This window comes from Cupressus sempervirens, chromosome 4, assembly GCF_028749045.1.
Source record: "Cupressus sempervirens isolate cs-2001-9-10 chromosome 4, ASM2874904v1, whole genome shotgun sequence".
Classification (NCBI taxonomy): domain Eukaryota; kingdom Viridiplantae; phylum Streptophyta; class Pinopsida; order Cupressales; family Cupressaceae; genus Cupressus; species Cupressus sempervirens.
In genome coordinates, this window is record NC_143121.1 from 90,615,349 (window position 1) to 90,634,776 (window position 19,428).

Genomic DNA, 19,428 nt, shown 5'->3' on the forward strand with positions numbered 1-19,428 from the left:
GTGTGAATGTGTTATCGGAGGATACCTAGAAGAGGTTGGGACAGCCGACGTTGTGGCCACCTACGATCCAATTTCTAACGGCGGATCAACATGGTATTAAACCTTTCAGCGTCCTGATGGCACAACCAATGACTATCGGAACACAGCCATTCCTGCTTGACTCCGTCGTCATTCGTTGAAGAGGAGGGGATACAACGCCATTCTGGGCTGAGGATGGCTCATACAAGAAAAGGTTAAGCACGATTGGAAGAAGAACACACTATCACTGGAAAGTAAAGGGCAAAAATTCATCATTGATCTACACATGCAAATGGTGGGCGAAGAAGCTCTATCATCTGATTTTGAAGACAAGGATGAAGGGAAGCAGCGAATGGAACTAGATCAGGAGGGAGTCCTACGGTTGGAAGGTGGATCGACAGACTATGATTTGGATTCGGTGAATGGATTATTTCACTGGCAGATGGAGGATTATGAGCTATTCCTGAGTTGCAACATATGATAGAGGATGGGCACAGCGGAGATGGATGTCCCAAAGAGTTCAGGGAAATAAAAGAAGGGGATGCACTGTTGGATGAAACACTTGCCCATGTATTCGGTGAGGGGAAGCCGATCAAATATAACGAAGCCATAGTGCAAACCATGAATTTGGGAGATGAGGCCGAACCAAAAAACATACTAGTGGGGGATAACTAGGATCCAGTACTGAAAACAGCGACATTTAAAATGTTTTTGGAATACAAAGATGTATTCGCATGGACATATAAGGATTTGAAGGGAGTTTCGTCAGAGCTATGTGTCCACTGCATTCCGCTGGTTGAAGGTGCAGTGCCTATATGGAAGCAGCCTTATAGAATGAATAGGAACTATGCAGCACGGGTTATAGAAGAAATTAACCGAATGCTGGAGGCCGGTATTATTTTTAAGGTTCAAACTAGTGAATGGGTGTCACCCATAGTCATATCGCTAAAGAAGGATACCACCCAAATTAGGATATGTGTTGATTTCAAATGCCTCAATGCGCTAACAATCAAGGACCCCTTCCCGATACCATTCACGGACAACATATTGGAGGAGGTAGCTGGACATGAGATTTATTCATTTATGGATGGATTTTCAGGATACAATCAGATTTGCATAGCAAAAGAGGGCAAGCTGAAAATGACATTTATGGTAGAAGACGGGGTGTACGAATACAACAGAATGCCATTTGGCCTATGCAATGTGTCGACAACGTTCCAAAGAATCATACTGCACATATTTGACAAATTGTCCGTCAGAAATTTCAAAGCATTCCTGGATGACTAGTCCGTATTCAACACTGAAGACAAACATTTGGCAACATTGGGCGAATGCATGGAAAGATGTCGAAGCGTGCGACTGGCCTTAAATCTAAAGAAATGCATATTCATGGTTTTGTAGGGAAGATTGTTGGGGTATATAGTCTGTAAGGAGGGATTCAAAACAGATCCAAACAAAGTCAGAGTGATAATGGAAATGCAGCAATCCACATATGTAATGGAGATAAAGTCATTCCTTGGACACATAGGCTATTATAGAAGATTTATCAAAAACTTTGCCAAAGTATCCTACTCACTGGAGAGGTTAACATGCAAAGGGGAACCATTCAAATGGGAGAAAGAACAGGATGAGTCATTCGAAGGGTTGGAGGTACGGTTGGCCACAGCACCTATATTGGCGTACCCAGATTGGAACAAGGAATTTCATGTTCACGTGGACGCATCCAACTATGCAATCGGAGCAACTTTGGCGCAAACAGGCAATCATGGACTAGATCACCCGATATATTTTGCCAGCCGATTACTGTCAAAAACAAAACAGAACTGCAGTACAACAAATTGAGAAGCCTTAGGAATGGTCTCCGTAGTGCAGAAGTTTCGACATTACTTGCTGGCGACACTGTTCGTGTTTTATGTCGACCAGACCATCAAGCTCTGTTGTACCTGGTGAATAAACCTATCATCCAAGGAAGAATCAGTTGGTGGCTACTTTTGTTGTAGGAATTCACCTTCAAGATCATTGTACGGCTCGGGAAGCATCATGTCAATGCAGACCATTTGTCGCGAATTAAAATAGGTGAATCGGCGGATAGAGTGAATGATGATTTCTTTGATGCACAGTTATTCCAACTTGCAGTACTACCAAAACAGTACACGACTATTGGAGAATATCTTTCCACGAGACAGCCACCGAAGGACATGCCACAAAATGAAAGGCAGAAGTTAGCAATTAGGAGCCGTACATTTCAGTTGATTAATGGATTACTATACAAAATGGGGCCTTGTTGATGTGTGTTTTATGACTCACCAAACAGTAGAACAAAATACCAAAATATCTTATCCTTTCTTGAATAAAGTCGTGTATGGTAAGATTGCTAGAAGATCATACAATGACTTCAAGGTTCCTTTAATGCCAGGTCTTGATTGTGGATAAGATCGGTGGTTGATGTGATTTGTTGATAATCACAAGGGGTGTTACGTGTTTATTTAGATTCATTTCAAGTCATACTAGATGTGGGAGCTATCTTAGGGTTTTGCAATGAAGTACTTGTTTTAGGAGTTTTCACAAAATATGCAGAAATTCAATAAGACAGGGTTCAGGAATTCTATTCTAATCCTAAGGGTAGTGATAACAACAAATAGTACTCTAGTGGACAAATTCCTCAATTTACCGAATTCCACTTCGCCAAGTTATACTACAACTAAGCGTGAATTGGTGCAATCTCCAAGGGTTATGCCAAAGATTTTCATATCACCGCATACGCCATCATAAAGAACAATGTATACGAATGATAGAAGTTAAGCATATGCATGAAAGGGGTTCAAGCTAACTTTGCACGACGAGTTAGAATCACTACAACGTCAAAAGTATGAACCAAAAGAATTCATCAATACACCATCATATTCTTCATTGCAATCACCACACATTAACTAGGCTAATCTTAATCTAATTGAAGAAATTTAAGAGAACAAGCAAGCACTAAGACAAGTCAAGTATTCACCAAACTCCAATGAAAACTTTATTATCTCAGTAACTCATAGCAACAATCTCATAAAAATCTCTTTATAAATGAGAAACGAGGCCTTTATATAGGTCCTCAATTACAATAGGTGGCTCGGATGATCACAATAACCGATGGCCAAGATTGTGCCACATCAGCCCTAATTAGGGTTACGGAAAAGGAAAGGAATCTACATTAATGCAACAAGGAATCCATTACTGTAGTGGGTAATAAATACCCACTATGCATGCTCGTTTAGGAAGGAGTGGGGTGCAATAAATATCCACCATGCATGTCCATTACTCAATAAATGCTCAGTCTTCCTTGAATAAATTATTCTTGATTCCATTCTCTGAATGCATAGAAGTTTGACTTGGAGACCTCAGTTCTTCATCAATGATAATTGGATGCCATGAAATGATGATGGAAGCTATGTAAGCTCGAGTCTTTTCCAACTGCATCATTTTAACTAAGATCCAACTTTGACTGACTTTTCTGAAAATCTCTCTTTGAACATTCTCGTCTTTCATGTAATTGCTTGGAAATTTATCTCCCTAAAATGGATTGGAATCCCTTGCCGATGATTATGTTACTCTAGAATTTCTTCATATTGAACTTCCTTGTTCATGTTCTTGGATTTTTGTATTTGAACTTTGATCTTTGAACCTTGAATATCTGGGACCGGATCACTTAGTACTTTGATCTTGGTATTAGAATTTTGGATTTGAGCGCCTTTCTTGAATTTCTAGAACTAGAGCTTTCTCCTTCTTTTTCTTCAAATGCTTTCAATTCACTGTTATGCCTTTTCTTACATTTTGAAGAATTCTCCCTTTTTTAATCATCATCAATCATTTTTCCAGTCTTGGGTACACACTTGAAGAGGGTGAAATTCAAGATCTGGAGGAGAAATTTCTAGCACTTAATCCTTTTTCATTTTTCCATGAAGGAGTAAGTTCCAACACTAGCATTTTTTCTTCCATGAAGGAGGAATTTCTAACACTTCACCATTTTTGCTTCTATGAAGGACAAATCTCCAACACTTAGCCATTTTTGCTTCCATGAAGGAGAAATTTCCAATACTTAGACATTTTTGCTTCCATGATTTCTAATTCTCTTGCTCTTGGAAATTTTGAGCGGTCATAGATTTTGTCCATGATGGAAGAATTCCGCAACAACCATTTTTCTCCAAGGTGGGATTTTTTGAGTGATCGTGGATTTTGTCCATGATGGAAGAATTCCACAACAACCATTTTTCTCCAAGGCTGGATTTTTTGAGAGATCGTGGATTTTTTCCATGATGGAAGAATTCCGAAAAAACCATTTTTCTCTAAGGCTGGATTTTTTGAGAGATCGCGGATTTTGTCCATGATGGAAGAATTCTGCAACAACCATTTTTCTCCAAGGCGAGACTTTTTGAGTGATCATGGATTTTGTCCATGATGGAAGAATTCTGCAACAACCATTTTTCTCCAAGGCTGGATTTTTTGAGAGATCGTGGATTTTGTCCACGATGGAAGAATTTCGCGACAACCATTTTTCCTATTATTTTCATGCCTTTCTACTTTTGGATATTTCATGGGTGATTCCAAACTTAACCATTTTTTTCTTGATTGACTATCGTGCTTGCTCATTCTTTTGGATATAGACACATGTACCCTTTTGGCTCTTTATCAACCATAGCTCACTTGTTGCAGAAATAGACCTGCCAAAAATAGACATTCTAAAAATAGTAAGTTGTCCCAAAGTCAAAATAAGGCCAATCTAAGAGGCAGTGAAATTTACTAAAAACAGTAAGTTGTCCCAAAGTCAAAATAAGGCCAATCTGAGAGGCAGTGAAATTTACTAAAAATAGACTTACTAAAAATAGACATTTTGAAAATAGTAAGTCAAGACATTCAATTCTCAAACAAGCAAATAATTTCCATTCTCAGAGCCACGTGGACAACACTTTCCACATCTAGCCAATTTTACCAATTCTCATTTGAAAGAGGGAACTTTAGAAGATTGAGCCCAATACTACCAAGAACTAAAGCCAAAAGGTCAAGACCAAGAGACAAAAGGGGGCCCCCCTTTTGCAATGGGGCGATGGTGTGAAAGCCCACAACAGGGTTAATCACTTCTTGCGATGGTGTCTGTTAGAGGAGGAAATACCGAGGGTATTGAAGGAAGCACATGAAGGTCCAACAGGAGGGCATGTGGGACCTGATACCATAGCACGGAAAATATTGCTGGCAAGATTGTGGTGGCCGACAGTGTACAACAACACATGCGAATGGGTTGTTCGGTGTGACACTTGCTAAAGGGCCGAAAACCACTGAAGAGAGATTTTATGCTGCTTCACTCCTCACATGTGTAGGAATTATTCGAATGATGGGGGTTGGATTTTGTAGGACCCCTGAGAGTAAGCCAAAGACATCGATGTTGATATATAGTCGTTGCTACGAAATACTTAATGAAGTGGGTGGAAGCATGGGCTCTACCGGATAACTTAGCAGTCAGTACAATAAAATTCATATATGAACAAATAATCACTCGGTATGGGATTCCACTTCAGATAACAAGTGATCGGAAAGGGCATTTTGTCAATCACGTCATTAAATTGTTAACGATGGAATTCAAGATATATCATTCTCTATCAAGCCCATACTACTCATGAGCTAACGGACAGGCTGAGGCTACTAACAAGATCCTGGTAGCAATCATCTACAAGTCATGTGCGGTTGAAGGTGAAGACTGGGAGGAGAAACTGCCCTTTTCTCTCTAGGCATACCGCACGGCATACAAGGTGACAACGGGACATACACCATTCTAGTTGATGTTTGGACAGGAGGTGGTGGTAGTAGCAGAATTTATGATATCGAGTCTCAGGATCACGCTGGAAAATAAGTTGGGCAACATGGAAAGTTTGAGGGAAAGGTTGCATAACCCAAACAAACTCAAAGAGAAGTGGCTATTGGCACAATGGGCTACGGTGGTGACGTAGAACAAGCACAAAGCATGGCATGATAAACACTTGAAATTGATCAAGTTTGAACTAGGATAGCTAGTGTTGAAGTATGACGAACGGAACGAAATCAAACTAGACAAGTTTAAAGTCAAATTGGTCGGGCCATAACAAATCCGGGAAGTAGGTGATAACGGAGCAATAAAGTTGTGGACACTAGATGGGTAGGAAATTCTGGAAATGGTAAACGGTTCGAAATTGAAAATATATCAGGCGCGACCTGTTCTGTCGTCCATGAATATCAGGGAGCAATAGAATTTTTGTTCAAAATTTTTTTTTGCCAAAATAGAAAAAAAGAAAAGAAAGTCACCATACAGTAACCGTACGGCATAGTCAATAGGCTACTAGCCCATACGGCCAATAAAAAATAATAATAATAACAATAGGGATGGGATGGGCCATACGGCTAATGCATCTCATAAGGTGGAGCGTACAGCATAACAAAATAGAAGTATCAAGAACGAAGTAACATTTTATCATCTGCAAGGGACACCATGCGGTATTCTTTGTGACCCCGTGCAAAGTTTTAAATGCCTCACCATACGGCAAACTAAGATTGCCTACTGGACTGGCTCACCGTATGGTCTTAAATCAGTAGTTGAGACAAGCCACCGTACAGCTTCAAAAAGAAGCATGGTCCTAGTTTCCCATATCCGTACGGTGTCCAAAGAAGCAGAGGCCGAGTTATTATATTTAATACAGCCACTGGAAGTATACTAGCGTACGAACATCAAGCAATTGAAGGGCTCAACTATACATGCCTTCACCATACGGGAGATTAATGAAACATCTGAGCCATTCATCAAACACCGCACACTGGTAAGAAAAGCTTAAGGTTGTACGCCCAGAAAGAACAGCAAAAGGAATTTGATTGCTCAGGATTATAGAAGACCGTCGTATGGCAATTTCCTAATATATATTGACCATTGTACGGCAAGGAGTTGACATAGGATTTGCATAGAGAGAACCAGGAGACCATGTACGAAAAAGGCAAACAAATATTAATCCAAGGGCCGTACGGCAATTGTAAAGCAATTAATGGACACTGTACAGTGAAGTTAGAAGTAGAGAAACCACTGTATGCCATTTCCTTGCTTTTTTTTTTACACATGGTCTGTACGGCATAGGAGATAATAAATTGCAATCAAGCAGAAGCTCATACGGACGTTTGAGTATTTTTGGAGAAAGGGCACAAGAGGAAAGGCCGTACAGATCCGTATGGACTCCTGGGAAGAAACAAAAATTTGTGTAGAGAAATAATTGACCTAAGAATAAATGGAGTCTGTAGGCAAGAGAAAGTGGAAAAGCAATTGGAAGAATCTACAGCTGGGAAGGTCACAAAAATGTCGGCACGTAACCAGAATGAAGGCATCAGTAGTAGTAGCAAGCACAAGCGTAAGGCACAGGCACCCGCAACCACTGAGATCACACCACAGAATATAGCATTTGAAGGATTGAGCGGAATGGACTATAGAAAGTGGTGGCAGGAAACTCTTGACAGCCATCCAGTGAAAGCCAGCATTAGAAGGGCACAGGTGGAATGGGTGATTCACGTGCCTTTTTTTTGCATCCGGGAATATGAGGGTTTTCTGCGTGTCATGATTAAGACTTATGGCAGGGGCTCTTAGAAGAGCACATTTCAGTACTTGGGAAGAGACCTGGCAGTCTCATTCAAAGGAGCGAACTTCACACGGGGTTTTGGCATACTAGAGCCACAGGGAAAGAAGGTACAGCCTAAGAAGATTTTCAAGGAGGTAAAAATGTTTTTGGTTAGGCTGGTATGCGGAGACATGGCTGAAGCAGAACAGGAAGCGTTGGCTGAGACATCAAAAGGAAGGGGATTGAAGAAAGTAGACATTCAGGAGGGACTGTGGCGATGCTTGATGGATTTGGTAAAGAGCAGACTTACGAGATCAAGTAGGGCATCTGATATCTCCTTTCCGCAGGCATCCATGATGAACGACATAATGAATGGGAAGGTGTATGATTGGGCATCTGTGCTGGCTGAACGAATGTATGAATTTATGACACTTCAGCATAAGACATTTTCTATGTCACATTATGCCATGTCTCTTGATGCTACAACACAGATAGTTCCAAAAGATAGGTTGGAGGCGAAACCTGGACCATTAACCTCCTATCATACAATGGAGACACTTGGACTCAGCCACTGGGCAAAAGGGCTCTGTAGGACAGAAGAGACCTCGGCTAGATACAGGAGGTGATACGGACAAGGTCCGACAGGAGACATCTTCCGAGGAGAATAGCATGGGAGAGCAGGAAGGGGAAGATGATGACGAAGAGGTTGAGATTGTCACAGCCACTCCCTTGTTATTTCCACGCCCTGCACTGTCTGCCACTTCCTGCCTAGCCCTAGTAGGTCTACACATGGCACACATAGTAGGGTTTGGATAGACACAACAATTGATAGTGATGACTGCAGCACCCCAGCAGGCGGTTACAGTAGAAACACCCTGGCAGCATGGGGTAAGGCCTCCCCCGGTCCGACCAATAGTTGGGTTTGCCATGGGATTTGCATGGGTGGCAACACTTGTCAGTCAAGAGAGTATGCCAGCTCCTGCTGAAGCACTTCCGGTAGCAAAAATCGTGGCACCTACCGCAGCACAACCAGTAGCTGAAATTGTGGCTCCTTCAGTAGAGAGTGTACTGGAGGGCGGAGAGGAGACTGCCATGGAGGTACCCGACCTACCAGTACCAGAAATAATAGAGAGTCGCCTAGTGTGCACTTGGATGTAGTAGTGTCGGATGCAGTAGTTACAGTGGATGCAGGACTCTTGGCATCACCTGAGCATGATAGGGAGAGAACTTAGAGTTTGAGTACCTATTTGAGTACGCAGTTCCACCGTACTCCAGTTCCTTAGATGGCCTATATGCAAACACCGACACGGGATGACATTCCGGAGGAAGACACTTAGCCGGCACAGGTAGCGGAGCCAATTTAGGATGGGGGACTGTTGCATAGTGTTGTTGAGCGTATGGTGGAAGCAGTAGAGACAGCTATGGGTGTGCAGTAGGAACATCGAGTAGCATGGGAGATAGGGATGAGAGATGCATTTCTTGTTGATGTAGTAGCTCTAGCGATGCGGGCTCGCCAGGTGTTAGCTTCTGTGGAGATTCAGGCGTTGGACTCAGTAGTGAAGGAGCTAGAGGGAGTCATAACTTTTATGAGATTAGGATGCCCAGCTGCCTTTACGGTCTGTTTTGAGGAGTGAGGATGGCCGGATGTGGAGACTGCAGAGATGCGACAAGACTGGGCCGCGACGAGAGATTCTGGGATGGAGAGCTAAGTAGAGGCTTTGATTCATGAGGTAGTGAAGTTATACAGGGAGGCATATTACACTCTTCGGAGAAGCCAGGCAGATCAGGTAGCAACTGAGAGGGCTTGGGAAGAGTCAGCTGTCAGGTTGGCCTTAGAGAGGGCAACCTGGGAATCCGAGAGGAAAGCCTGGGAATCCAAGAAGGCAGCCCTATTAGACAGACAAAATCAGCTACAAAAGTTAGCAGCTAAAAAGGAACAAGTGGCAACAGGAAAGGAGAAAGAGTTGGGGGAAATTGCAGAAATGATGCAGATAGCTCTAGAGCTTCAGATGGAGGCAGAAGCAGAATTGAAGGTTAGGAAAGAGCAAGTCTACAAGCTACGGGTAGAGCTGAACGAGTTGTGAGCGCGGACAATCACTATGCCAGGGATGCATCCCTTTGTTTAGGATTTATGTATTGATGTACTTTGGTTATTTTGAGTTTTGTTTAATTGTCGTCCGGAGATGACTTTTCTTTTTAGGGGGGATGATGTTGTTGGTAAAATTGTAAAACAGCCGACAGGCCCTTTTGGGAAGGTTCTTGCTATGTAGCCAATGAGCTCTTCGGTAATTGTTATGTAGCCGACGGACCCCTTAGGGAAGGTTCTTCGAGAAGTATATATACACCATCCGAGATTGTTGTAATCATCATTAGAAGCATTATATAATCTCTTTGGCATATGCGAATAATAAAAGGAGTACTGCTGTTACATGTTCTTGTTCATTGTCTGTATGCATCAATCTATTTAATCCATACGGCAAACAAACCCCGGGTTTTCCTTTATACCTAAGCTAGACAACTCTGTTTGAGGCCTAAGTTAACTCGAAACGAGTGGGATTACAAGGATTATTATTTTAAGGGAAAAACAAGACTCGAATCTATTTACAACAGAAGGGAAAACGAAGAAAATACTCAAAGTTACAAAAAGTGAAGCGCTTGCAGTTAGAGAAGAAAAACTCTTACAAACATTTGGGGATTTAACTTGATGGAAACCTTCAAAAGGAACACTCAAATAAACTTATATATAGCACAGTTCAGGGATAGCAAATTGCCTTCATCATGCTTTACTAATACGTTAAAACAAAGAGGATGCACCAATGAATCCCTGAGAAAATTGCGTAGGGTTGCCTCAACAGTGTGATGTCAAAATTGAGGACAACATGATGATATCAAGTAAACAACATATTGATATTACAATATATATCCAACCTACATTCTCAAATAATAATGAATATTAACAAGTTAACATGCTTGATAATGTTTCCAGCGACTCCTACCACTTTGTTTCTAACCTCTAGCTCAGTGAATTCATCTAAAATAATTGCATGTAAAAGTCAATTGAAATAAAAGATATTTCCTCTATCTAGCCTGCTTGAGAAAATAAAATTTAATCTATTGTTTAAAGATTAGAAGTCCTGATTCCTATTTTATAATCAAGGAGAAATCTATGAACTTTGATATAGAAATCAATAAATGTTAATATAGATCATTTCAATGTTTGCATCCTTGACTACAAAAACAAGAAAATTATGAATTCTGTCTTGATACTGTTTTGAAAGCAATTCAATCATAGATATCTCTTATTATGGTTAGCCATGTTTAATCTATGGAGTGAACATATAGAAATATGGTGCCATATTGATAGTAGGAATTCATTAACAACAAATGTAACCAATTAAGAGACTTTTATTGTTTTTTAAATTTCCATTTTGCTGCGTGCATAAGCTAGTTATTCATCAATTCACTGCATTTTATGTGAGTGTCACAATAACACAATTTTTTATTTTTGGTTTGTAATTTATTCTGTTTCTAAATCTTTGGTGGCAAGTTTGCAATTCTATTTCATTTTTAGGTTTGTAACTTTTGATGCTGGCCAAATATACAGGTTCCGGGTTTGCAACATTATTAATTTATTTAATTTCTTTTAGTGAAAATACATATTAATTACTTGGTCCTCTTGTGTCAGGTTTATTGGCTTCAATTTGGGCGGTATTTTGCTCGAGGACCTATTGTGAGTTTTCCTCACAGACATCATATTATACTATAAGCATGTCAAACATATTCAGAAAATTAATATTCATTTTAGTCAATTCATGTAATGATACATCTTTGTTGTGCAAATTTTGAAAATAAAAAATATTTGAAACCTGCAATCTTTAAGTTTTGGAAATGTATGAGGAAATGGGAGGTGCAATATCTGATTATTCAATAGGTCCTCGATTATTTCCCTAGGTTCATCAATTGTGAACTATCAAAGAATTTCAGTAATAAAAATGAGGTACACTATATCGTTTAGAATAACAGCTGTGAACTTGCTAGGGTTGTACAACAGTACATAATTTGACAAATCAACACTTTTAAGATTTTTCTTCTGAAGTTGACCATGTATGGTTTTTGTTGCATCACCATTCTCAAGCAAAAGACAGAATGAAATGTAATGTTTGGCTTCGGTATTCCTATATACTATTTCTTAGCTATACTGATAAAGAAGGATGGCTTAGGTGAAGTTAGTTGAGTGCACGAAGAGAACCACATCATCTGCAAAAGGCAGTATAGAGATCAAAACATGTTGCTTTGTATAGTTATTATCAACATGGTATGATTTCAAGTTTGTCTATGTAAATACAAAAGAGAGTTAGAAAGAGAGAAAGCCCCTCTCTAATTAATATGGTATGTTCTCTCATAGTAGAAATCTGTGATAGAAACAATTAAGGAATCTGAAATATCAGATCATACAACTTCAAAAATAGATAATCCCTTTTTTTTTATAGTACCGTGGCTAATATGGAAGAAGAGGAACGATATGATTTTTTAGAGACATAAGATGGGGACGCACCAACTACAGAATTAAACTCTAGCATTGGTAACCCTCAACAATGGTATGTAGAACTTCATTGTCTGATCAGAATGCCATAACCATAGTTTGCAAACTCGCGGGATTATCTCTGCATTGCCAAGTACTCTCCATTTTTATTGTTGGATGAGTTTTCACAAGTCTAACTTTTGTGTTTTTATAGATGCAAAAAGACGAGGATAAAAATGTCGACACTTGTAAAGTGCTGGTTTCAATGTGTTTATAACATGTTCTTTCTATATAGCTTTGCATATTCTCTTTCAAAATGTCAATTATTAGTTTAATATGTTTTGCAACTGAATTATACAAAAAAAAGCATGTACCTTTAAGAGATTTAATTTTGAGTACATTATAAGCTGCCGAGTTTTTCTTGAGTTTGTCTTTTTTTTCTTTGAGTTGAAAATTTTGGGCTTGCCGAGTAGTCTCTGAGTCCAAGTCTACAATCTATGCCCATAACAAATATGAAATGGATGCCCCACATTGTGGTTTCTTGAAATCTGATTTTGATACAGTTCATGCCATGGTAACCTCAGTGAAGCTGCATGCGAAGGATTCACTTGCAGTGGTGATGAAAAATTCTTTGTGCCTTTGTCAAAAACTTTAACCTAATCCAACAGTATGACATAATCGGTAATCCACGATATCAGTCACTAGTTTACAGATTAAAAATAAATTGAACTGAAATGAATGCATGCTTTGGTGGTGATTCCCTTATGGTGATCAATATCACGAAAATGCTAATATGTTCGAACTTGAAAGTGAAAGAACTCATGGAAGAGGCCGTATTGTTGCTCTTAATAATGCGTTTTCCCACTGTTTGGTACAATACAATGAAGTCTGGATTTTCTAGCAATAAGAGGATTGATGATAATTGATAGGCCAATGGACCAAACTATTTAGTTACAATGTAATTTTGTTGACCACATAATCTGGAAGCCAAAGTTCAAGACAAAGAAAAGAAAATTATCTATTCTAGTAAATATTGAATCACAAATATGCATGATTGGTATCTATTCCAAGCACTTAATGCAATTCCTAAGATTCACTATAAATCCAATTCAAACAAGGAATTTGTAATTGTGTAACTTGTTAGTTGCTCTGTAATTCCAGTTTAAAGAAGGAATCATTATCGTAGGACTCTTCAAATCTCCTGTAATAGCTCCTAATTGTGGAATACAGAAATTTGGTCCTCTCACTATTTTTATGCAGAATTGAATCTATGGTAGGAGCTGGTATGCCAACTTAGGATCTGATCGAATCGCTTCATAGTTTGGTCTAAAGATTGAATCCTTGAATATTGACCAGGGAAGGGAAGAATGCAAAATTAAATGGACTTTGCCATGTAAGATGGCATCTTAAGAAAATAGGGATGAAAAGCAAGGTTATTTATAGACAAGATCCCCTGATCACTCAGTCCAATCATGTAACGATGCTTGGTTGATTTATCTCAGTTGAGTATAGATTTCTTGTATAGCTACATTTGTCTGTTAGGTATCTGATCCATTGGACAATGCAGTGGACACTTGGCAGCATTGATTATTTGGAGTATATGTAAAATGTCTATTTAATAGAGAATACAAACTGCTTTGCATTGTTGCATACATATTAGACACTTATTATATGCATATCAATTAAACAGTAGGGGCCAGAAGAGAGTGAGTACAGAACAATGAATACCATAGGAACATTGACTCCTTGCCTATGTAAGGGATGTAAATCCAAAGTGAGCCAAGTTTGTTGTGACCTTAATTGTGACCATTAGTAATGTGCTACCCCTGCAACCATCAAGCGACCATTGCTTTCTGCAGTATTGTGGTGGACAAATTTGAAATTTATTAAAAACTGTCTGTTTTCAAATGTTTGAAACACATGGTGTTAATGGGCTTGATAGCACTAAAAATGGTGTCATTAATCTTCCTGACAAGGCAAAGCTTGACCGACAATAATAATTGGTAACTACTGATTCATGGCAATGTGGCAATGATGTGTGCAGAGTTTCACATGGTAGATTTGCAGAGAAAGCCTACCGTTTGGACTCGTTTCTTTGGCAGAACCTAAGATTGATGTGAATGGAAAAGGTGGAGGTGTTTATGTGGACCTAAAAGCTAATCATTACAATGTGTTTGGGTGCTAATTTATTCGAGTTGTAATTCCATCATACAATTCTTAAATAATTGGATGTGATGAGTACATGTTTGGAGAATCAGATAGATAAGCGTAATTGTCCTCTTTTAAGATTTGAAAATATCATCTGCAAGTATCTTGAGAGACAGATAATTGCAAAATTAAATAGTAGACTAGCATTTGGCAAGTTACACTAGAAATCTACCTGGAAACTTATGAGAAAATCCAATTACTTTTACATCTAGACTAAGAACTTTAATACAATCAGGACCAAGTACACTATTGAAATTGAGATAAAGTAAAATAGGACCGAGACCTTCAAATGAAATTTATGGCAATAGGGCACTATGAAGTGACAAAATTACAAGCAAGAATGGCTGCACTATCATTTGTTGCAATTCTAATTGGGTTGGAATAAGCCATAATGAGTTTATCTTTGAATTTGTGAATAACTTTGCTAATACAAGCTTGACACAAGTACTGTTTGGGCATTACATTAAAATCAAGCTCAAGCAATCTGGGGTCTAGAAAATGCCAAACTTTCTTAGGTTCCACTTGAATCTATTTGGATTGAGAGCGAAATAGATCTTCCAAACATTGCAGTTGGTCGTGCTTCAAGAGAATTCCTCTGTTTTGACCTTGTATAAATTAGCTAGAGCTATATTTCTAATCTGCAATTTATATGATTAATAATTTAATAGTAATTTTTAAGTTCTTGCCTGTGTTGTCAATAACACTTACCCTAGCAGAATGCTCAGAACCTACATACCCCAGGGACTCATCCCTGCTCGAAAACTCAGGTTTCTTAGAGGGGGACGTCCCTGGGATGGGGGGATAGGTATGGGACATCTCCGGGATGGGGGGATGGGTATGGGACGTCCCCTCGCCGTCCCCAAATTGCCAAAATCTGTAGGAGACGTCCCCAGTACTTGGGATGTCTGGGAAATAAAAAGGGGATGACCACCATCCCCGGTATGGAAAAGGGACTTCCAAACATCCTCTGACCGTATAGGGGACAACTTTTTTTGCAAAACAAAAACAAAAAAAACATAAAATTTTTAATCCTAACTTGGTCGCTTAGTGGGCCCTGCCCCTCCAAATGCCCTAAAAGGTCAAAAAAGACCACATTATGGTTGTTTTGTCATTTGTTTGGTTTTTCCTGTGAAGTTGGAGTGTGTTGCAGCTGGTTGGGGTTTTCATTTTGCAAGAAGTGGAGGTGATTTTTATGATATTGCTCATTGCTAAACTTATATTTAAATAGTTTTGTTCCCATATTGATATGCATATTGAAAATTAAGTACTGAAATTGGTTACTATTCCCTAGACGATATTCAAATGGTGTATGTTAAGGTTCTATAATGTTTAAATGACATGCTTTGTGCTTAGTGTCATATGAATGGCATGTATATTTGCAAATTTTAGTGTATATTTTAAAATTTCCTATATATATAACCGCCCCTGCTTGTCATCCCCCCTTGTCCCCAAAATCGCAAAAAAAATTTGCTGTCCTAGAAACCTGTCCCATCGTACCCTATTGTCCCCGTCCCGGAAACTGGAGGGAACATAGCTCAGAACTAAGTAATGCAATATATGCAACAATGGCATTGCATTGTGGATGGCTATTTGTATGTTGAGTCTGCATTGGGTTTAGGTTGAGAGGCCTTTGTGTACCGGATCTTGTTATGCTTGTTCTAATTGAGTGAGCATAGGTTCAATGGTAGAAGCTGTTCAAGGGCTGTTTCCTTTCAATTCCTTACATCATGATTTGATAATGCCCTGTCCAGATTAACATTGATAGAGATATCCCAAGTTTTCTTGTAAAATCAATTAAGACAGTTTATTTCCTCAACACAAAACCTAATCTTTGGAAGAGAGGATTCTTGACAATACTCATGGGTAGTAGTGGTAGTTGGACCTAAATCAAGATCCTAGTGGTTGATTAAAAGGTTGTTTTGGAATCTAGGGATCAATGTTTTCTAAGAAGTAGCCTTTGGGAATCCCTTAAAAACCTAAGTTACCGGTTTGGGTTTGGTTCCAAGTTTGAAGTTTGAGAACCGGTTCACATGTTTGTCAAAATTTTGGAAAGGGGTTCGGGTTCGTTTGGGTTCGTGAGTACAAAACATATAAAAATTATAAAAAATATATGCACATATACATATTTATGAAGTATGAGTTAGAATTAGATGTAGCATAGTAGCATAAACACATTTAAATAACAGAAACACCATAAACTTGTAATCATAGTGATCTTACCATCATATAGTCATAGTGCTCATACCATCATATAGTTCAACATCAAAGATTCAAAACATTACAAATAAATTGTAGCATCAAGTTCAAGTATCATTGTTCAACTAATGGAATAAAAATCTATTAATATTCTAAGTTCTTCAATCTTTATCTTCTTCATATTCATCTTCTTCTCCTTCTTAATTTTCTTCTTCTCTAGCATTAGTTGACTCAGCAATAAGGTTGTGGATGCCAACAACTTAATAAATTTTACAAAAAATGCTCCTTTTTGCAGTCCATGGGGCTTAGAAAGCATGGGGTTCGAACTAGATTCAAACTTGGTTCAATTTTTTTGGCCTGATTCACCTAGGTTTGAACTTAGTTTGAACTAGATCAAACCAGCAGGCAAAAATTGGAACCCTGGTCAAACCAAGTTCGATCTGGACCCAAACTTCGAATTGGTTTGAACTTCTGCAGGTCCACGGGGGTACCCGTGGAACTTAGTTAAAAACCAACAAAACCATTGGGTTTCGAATTCTTCTGAACCCAGGCTCTTAGTGCTTTCAAGTTTTGGAAGGTATTCACCTGTGAACCTGCCTTTTAATGCTTTTCTTTTAGTATTCATATCCATTGCTCCATCTTGTCCATGTTGAAGGAATCTTTAGAGGCAATAGCCACTTTTGGATATTAACTGTTTTCTTTTTTGGCCTGGAAAGGTTGGTTTGTTGACATTCTTCATGCAATGACTTTGCTTGAAATTTCATATTTCAGCTCTGGATATTGGTGGCTTCTTCTTAGAGGACTCATTTGGAGTTAGATATCTTGCATCTGGTTAGTTGATTGTCATTTGCAGACTCTATGAGGCACATAAGATTAGGCTTTAGGGTAGGAGACTCATGGCCTCGGCAGAAGGGCAGAATGTTAATGTAGTCAACTGTAGCTGCAGACACTGGTTTGTTGATAGTATTGGTGCTTTTGTCCTGGTTTAAGGTGTCAAGATCATGTGAGAGTAGTCTCCTACCTTCATATCCACTGGTGCTTGGATACTGCTGTTTCTTTCTGTGGGTACTCTTTTCAGCACTTTAGTTGTGATGAGACAAGTCAGAGACTGTATGCCATCCCTATCTTAGCATCTGCCAATAATGGGATATTTTGTTACCATCCCAGGGATTTGTTCCTGTGTTGATCTGTATTCCTCCATCACTGCCATGGAAGCTTGCTGCCAAGTTTGGTCATGGTGTGCCTGTACTTTGGTTAAAGAGAAGAGCTGCATGCAAATTTCTTTTTTGTAAACGACGAGTGAGTAATGGCTGCAAATATCCACCATTCTAGGAGGTTGTCCATGAAATGTTTATATGGTTATTTATGTTTAGATGTAGTTTTGGATCCGGGTACCATCAACTAAGGCATTTGCTTATACACCAAGCAAATATTGAAACCAATGTTTTCAAAATTTTGGCACTTGACTGGTGAACACTCTTAAACTCTTTATTCTTCTTGGGCTTGTGTTTAAAATGTCCGGGGTTGAGATCCTGGTATTTGATTTATTGATATAAGAAATTGGAGAAAAAATAAAGCAAGAGAAATTAGTGTTAAAGTTTGCTTTACATAATAACTATAGTTCCTGGTGCCCAGCTATTTCCCCTGCATATCTGCCTTCAAAAAAATGATGTAGTAAAATTTAGAGAAATCATTCCAACTACTACTAATAAAATATGCCAGTTTAAACTAGATAGTAATTGTATTTAATTTTCATTTGTTGTAGTCGTGATCTATTTTTCTATTGATCTTTCTTTAATACCCTTATAAAACTAGGATGGAATTTGACTCAAAAAACCAATTTTTTAATAATTTCTGTGCTTAACAATCAATATTTTGGAGGTTATAATTATTGGTTTCTGCGTTTTTGATTTCTATACTTTCAGGAAAGGGATGATTATGCACTTGAGCTGGCCATGGGTGATGAATAAAAATTCTTCTTTCTATCAAGCTTAAGCCCTTTGACTGAAAGGGGAGTTAAGGACTATAGGACAAAAAGGACTTGCAGAGAAGCATGCAGTTATAGTTATAACAATGTTTTCAAGCTGCAACCTCCTGCTGAAAGCGCAAGCTGTTTTCAGCACCAAAAGCTATGTCATTATTTTATTACGTTGAACAAAATGGCATATGAACTGCCATTATGTTTGTGCTAAGGGCTTTACACACACAATACTGAAAAGTGGAAACCAAAAGATTTACGATACAGCTGTTATTTCTCCAAGCTGAGTCGATATTTTTCAGAGTTTTATTACCAGTTGATTTGATCATTGCTTACATTCAAATTATGTAGCATTTCAACCATGTGCTTCAAATAAGCTTTAATATGAATACCAACTTTGTCAGCTTGATCAAGCCTTCCGGAGTGAGAGGCTAGAGTTTATTTTTAGTCCTCTTTTATAGGCTGAGTTTCTGATTGAGCTAGTTTAGATTTTCCATACAGTTTGTTTTAAATAGTTTTAGAGAACAAAACACCTACACAGTTAATGAAATTATCTTAGCGTATTATTATGTAATCTCTTGTCATTTCCAATTATGTGTAAAATAATCAAACTTTAAATCACTTCAATTTATCATATGCTTATTCCAAATTGTTAGTGATTGTGGGAGAGAGTAGTGTGAAAAGTCCAAAGAAGTAGATTTTATTATATCAGTCCTTTGGCATGTTAAAAATACCTTAGTGTTGCTTGTGTGGATTGTGGATCCTCTTGTAATTGTGATTATCCCTTTCATGCACTAGAACCAACCCTAAAGAAAGAGGAGAAGAGAATATAAAGACATGAGAATTCCTGGATCAGAGTAAGTGCTGCCATTTGTCAACTTGAAACTCCTCCACTTGCATAT

At 38.7% G+C, this 19,428-nt stretch overlaps 1 protein-coding gene across 2 annotated transcripts in view; it reads left to right on the forward strand.

The window, feature by feature from the left end:
- The window catches only part of FDC2 (2Fe-2S ferredoxin-like superfamily protein), a 264,499-nt gene extending 245,566 nt beyond the window's left edge, over positions 1-18,933 (forward strand). For both annotated transcript variants that reach the window (XM_089824492.1, XM_089824493.1), the window contains exons 5-6: positions 11,308-11,352; positions 18,474-18,933. In XM_089824492.1, the coding sequence (XP_089680618.1) occupies positions 11,308-11,352; positions 18,474-18,518 (90 nt within the window). In that variant the 3' untranslated portion in view covers positions 18,519-18,933. The remainder of the gene's footprint in view (positions 1-11,307; positions 11,353-18,473) is intronic.
- Positions 18,934-19,428: the final 495 nt, after the last annotated feature.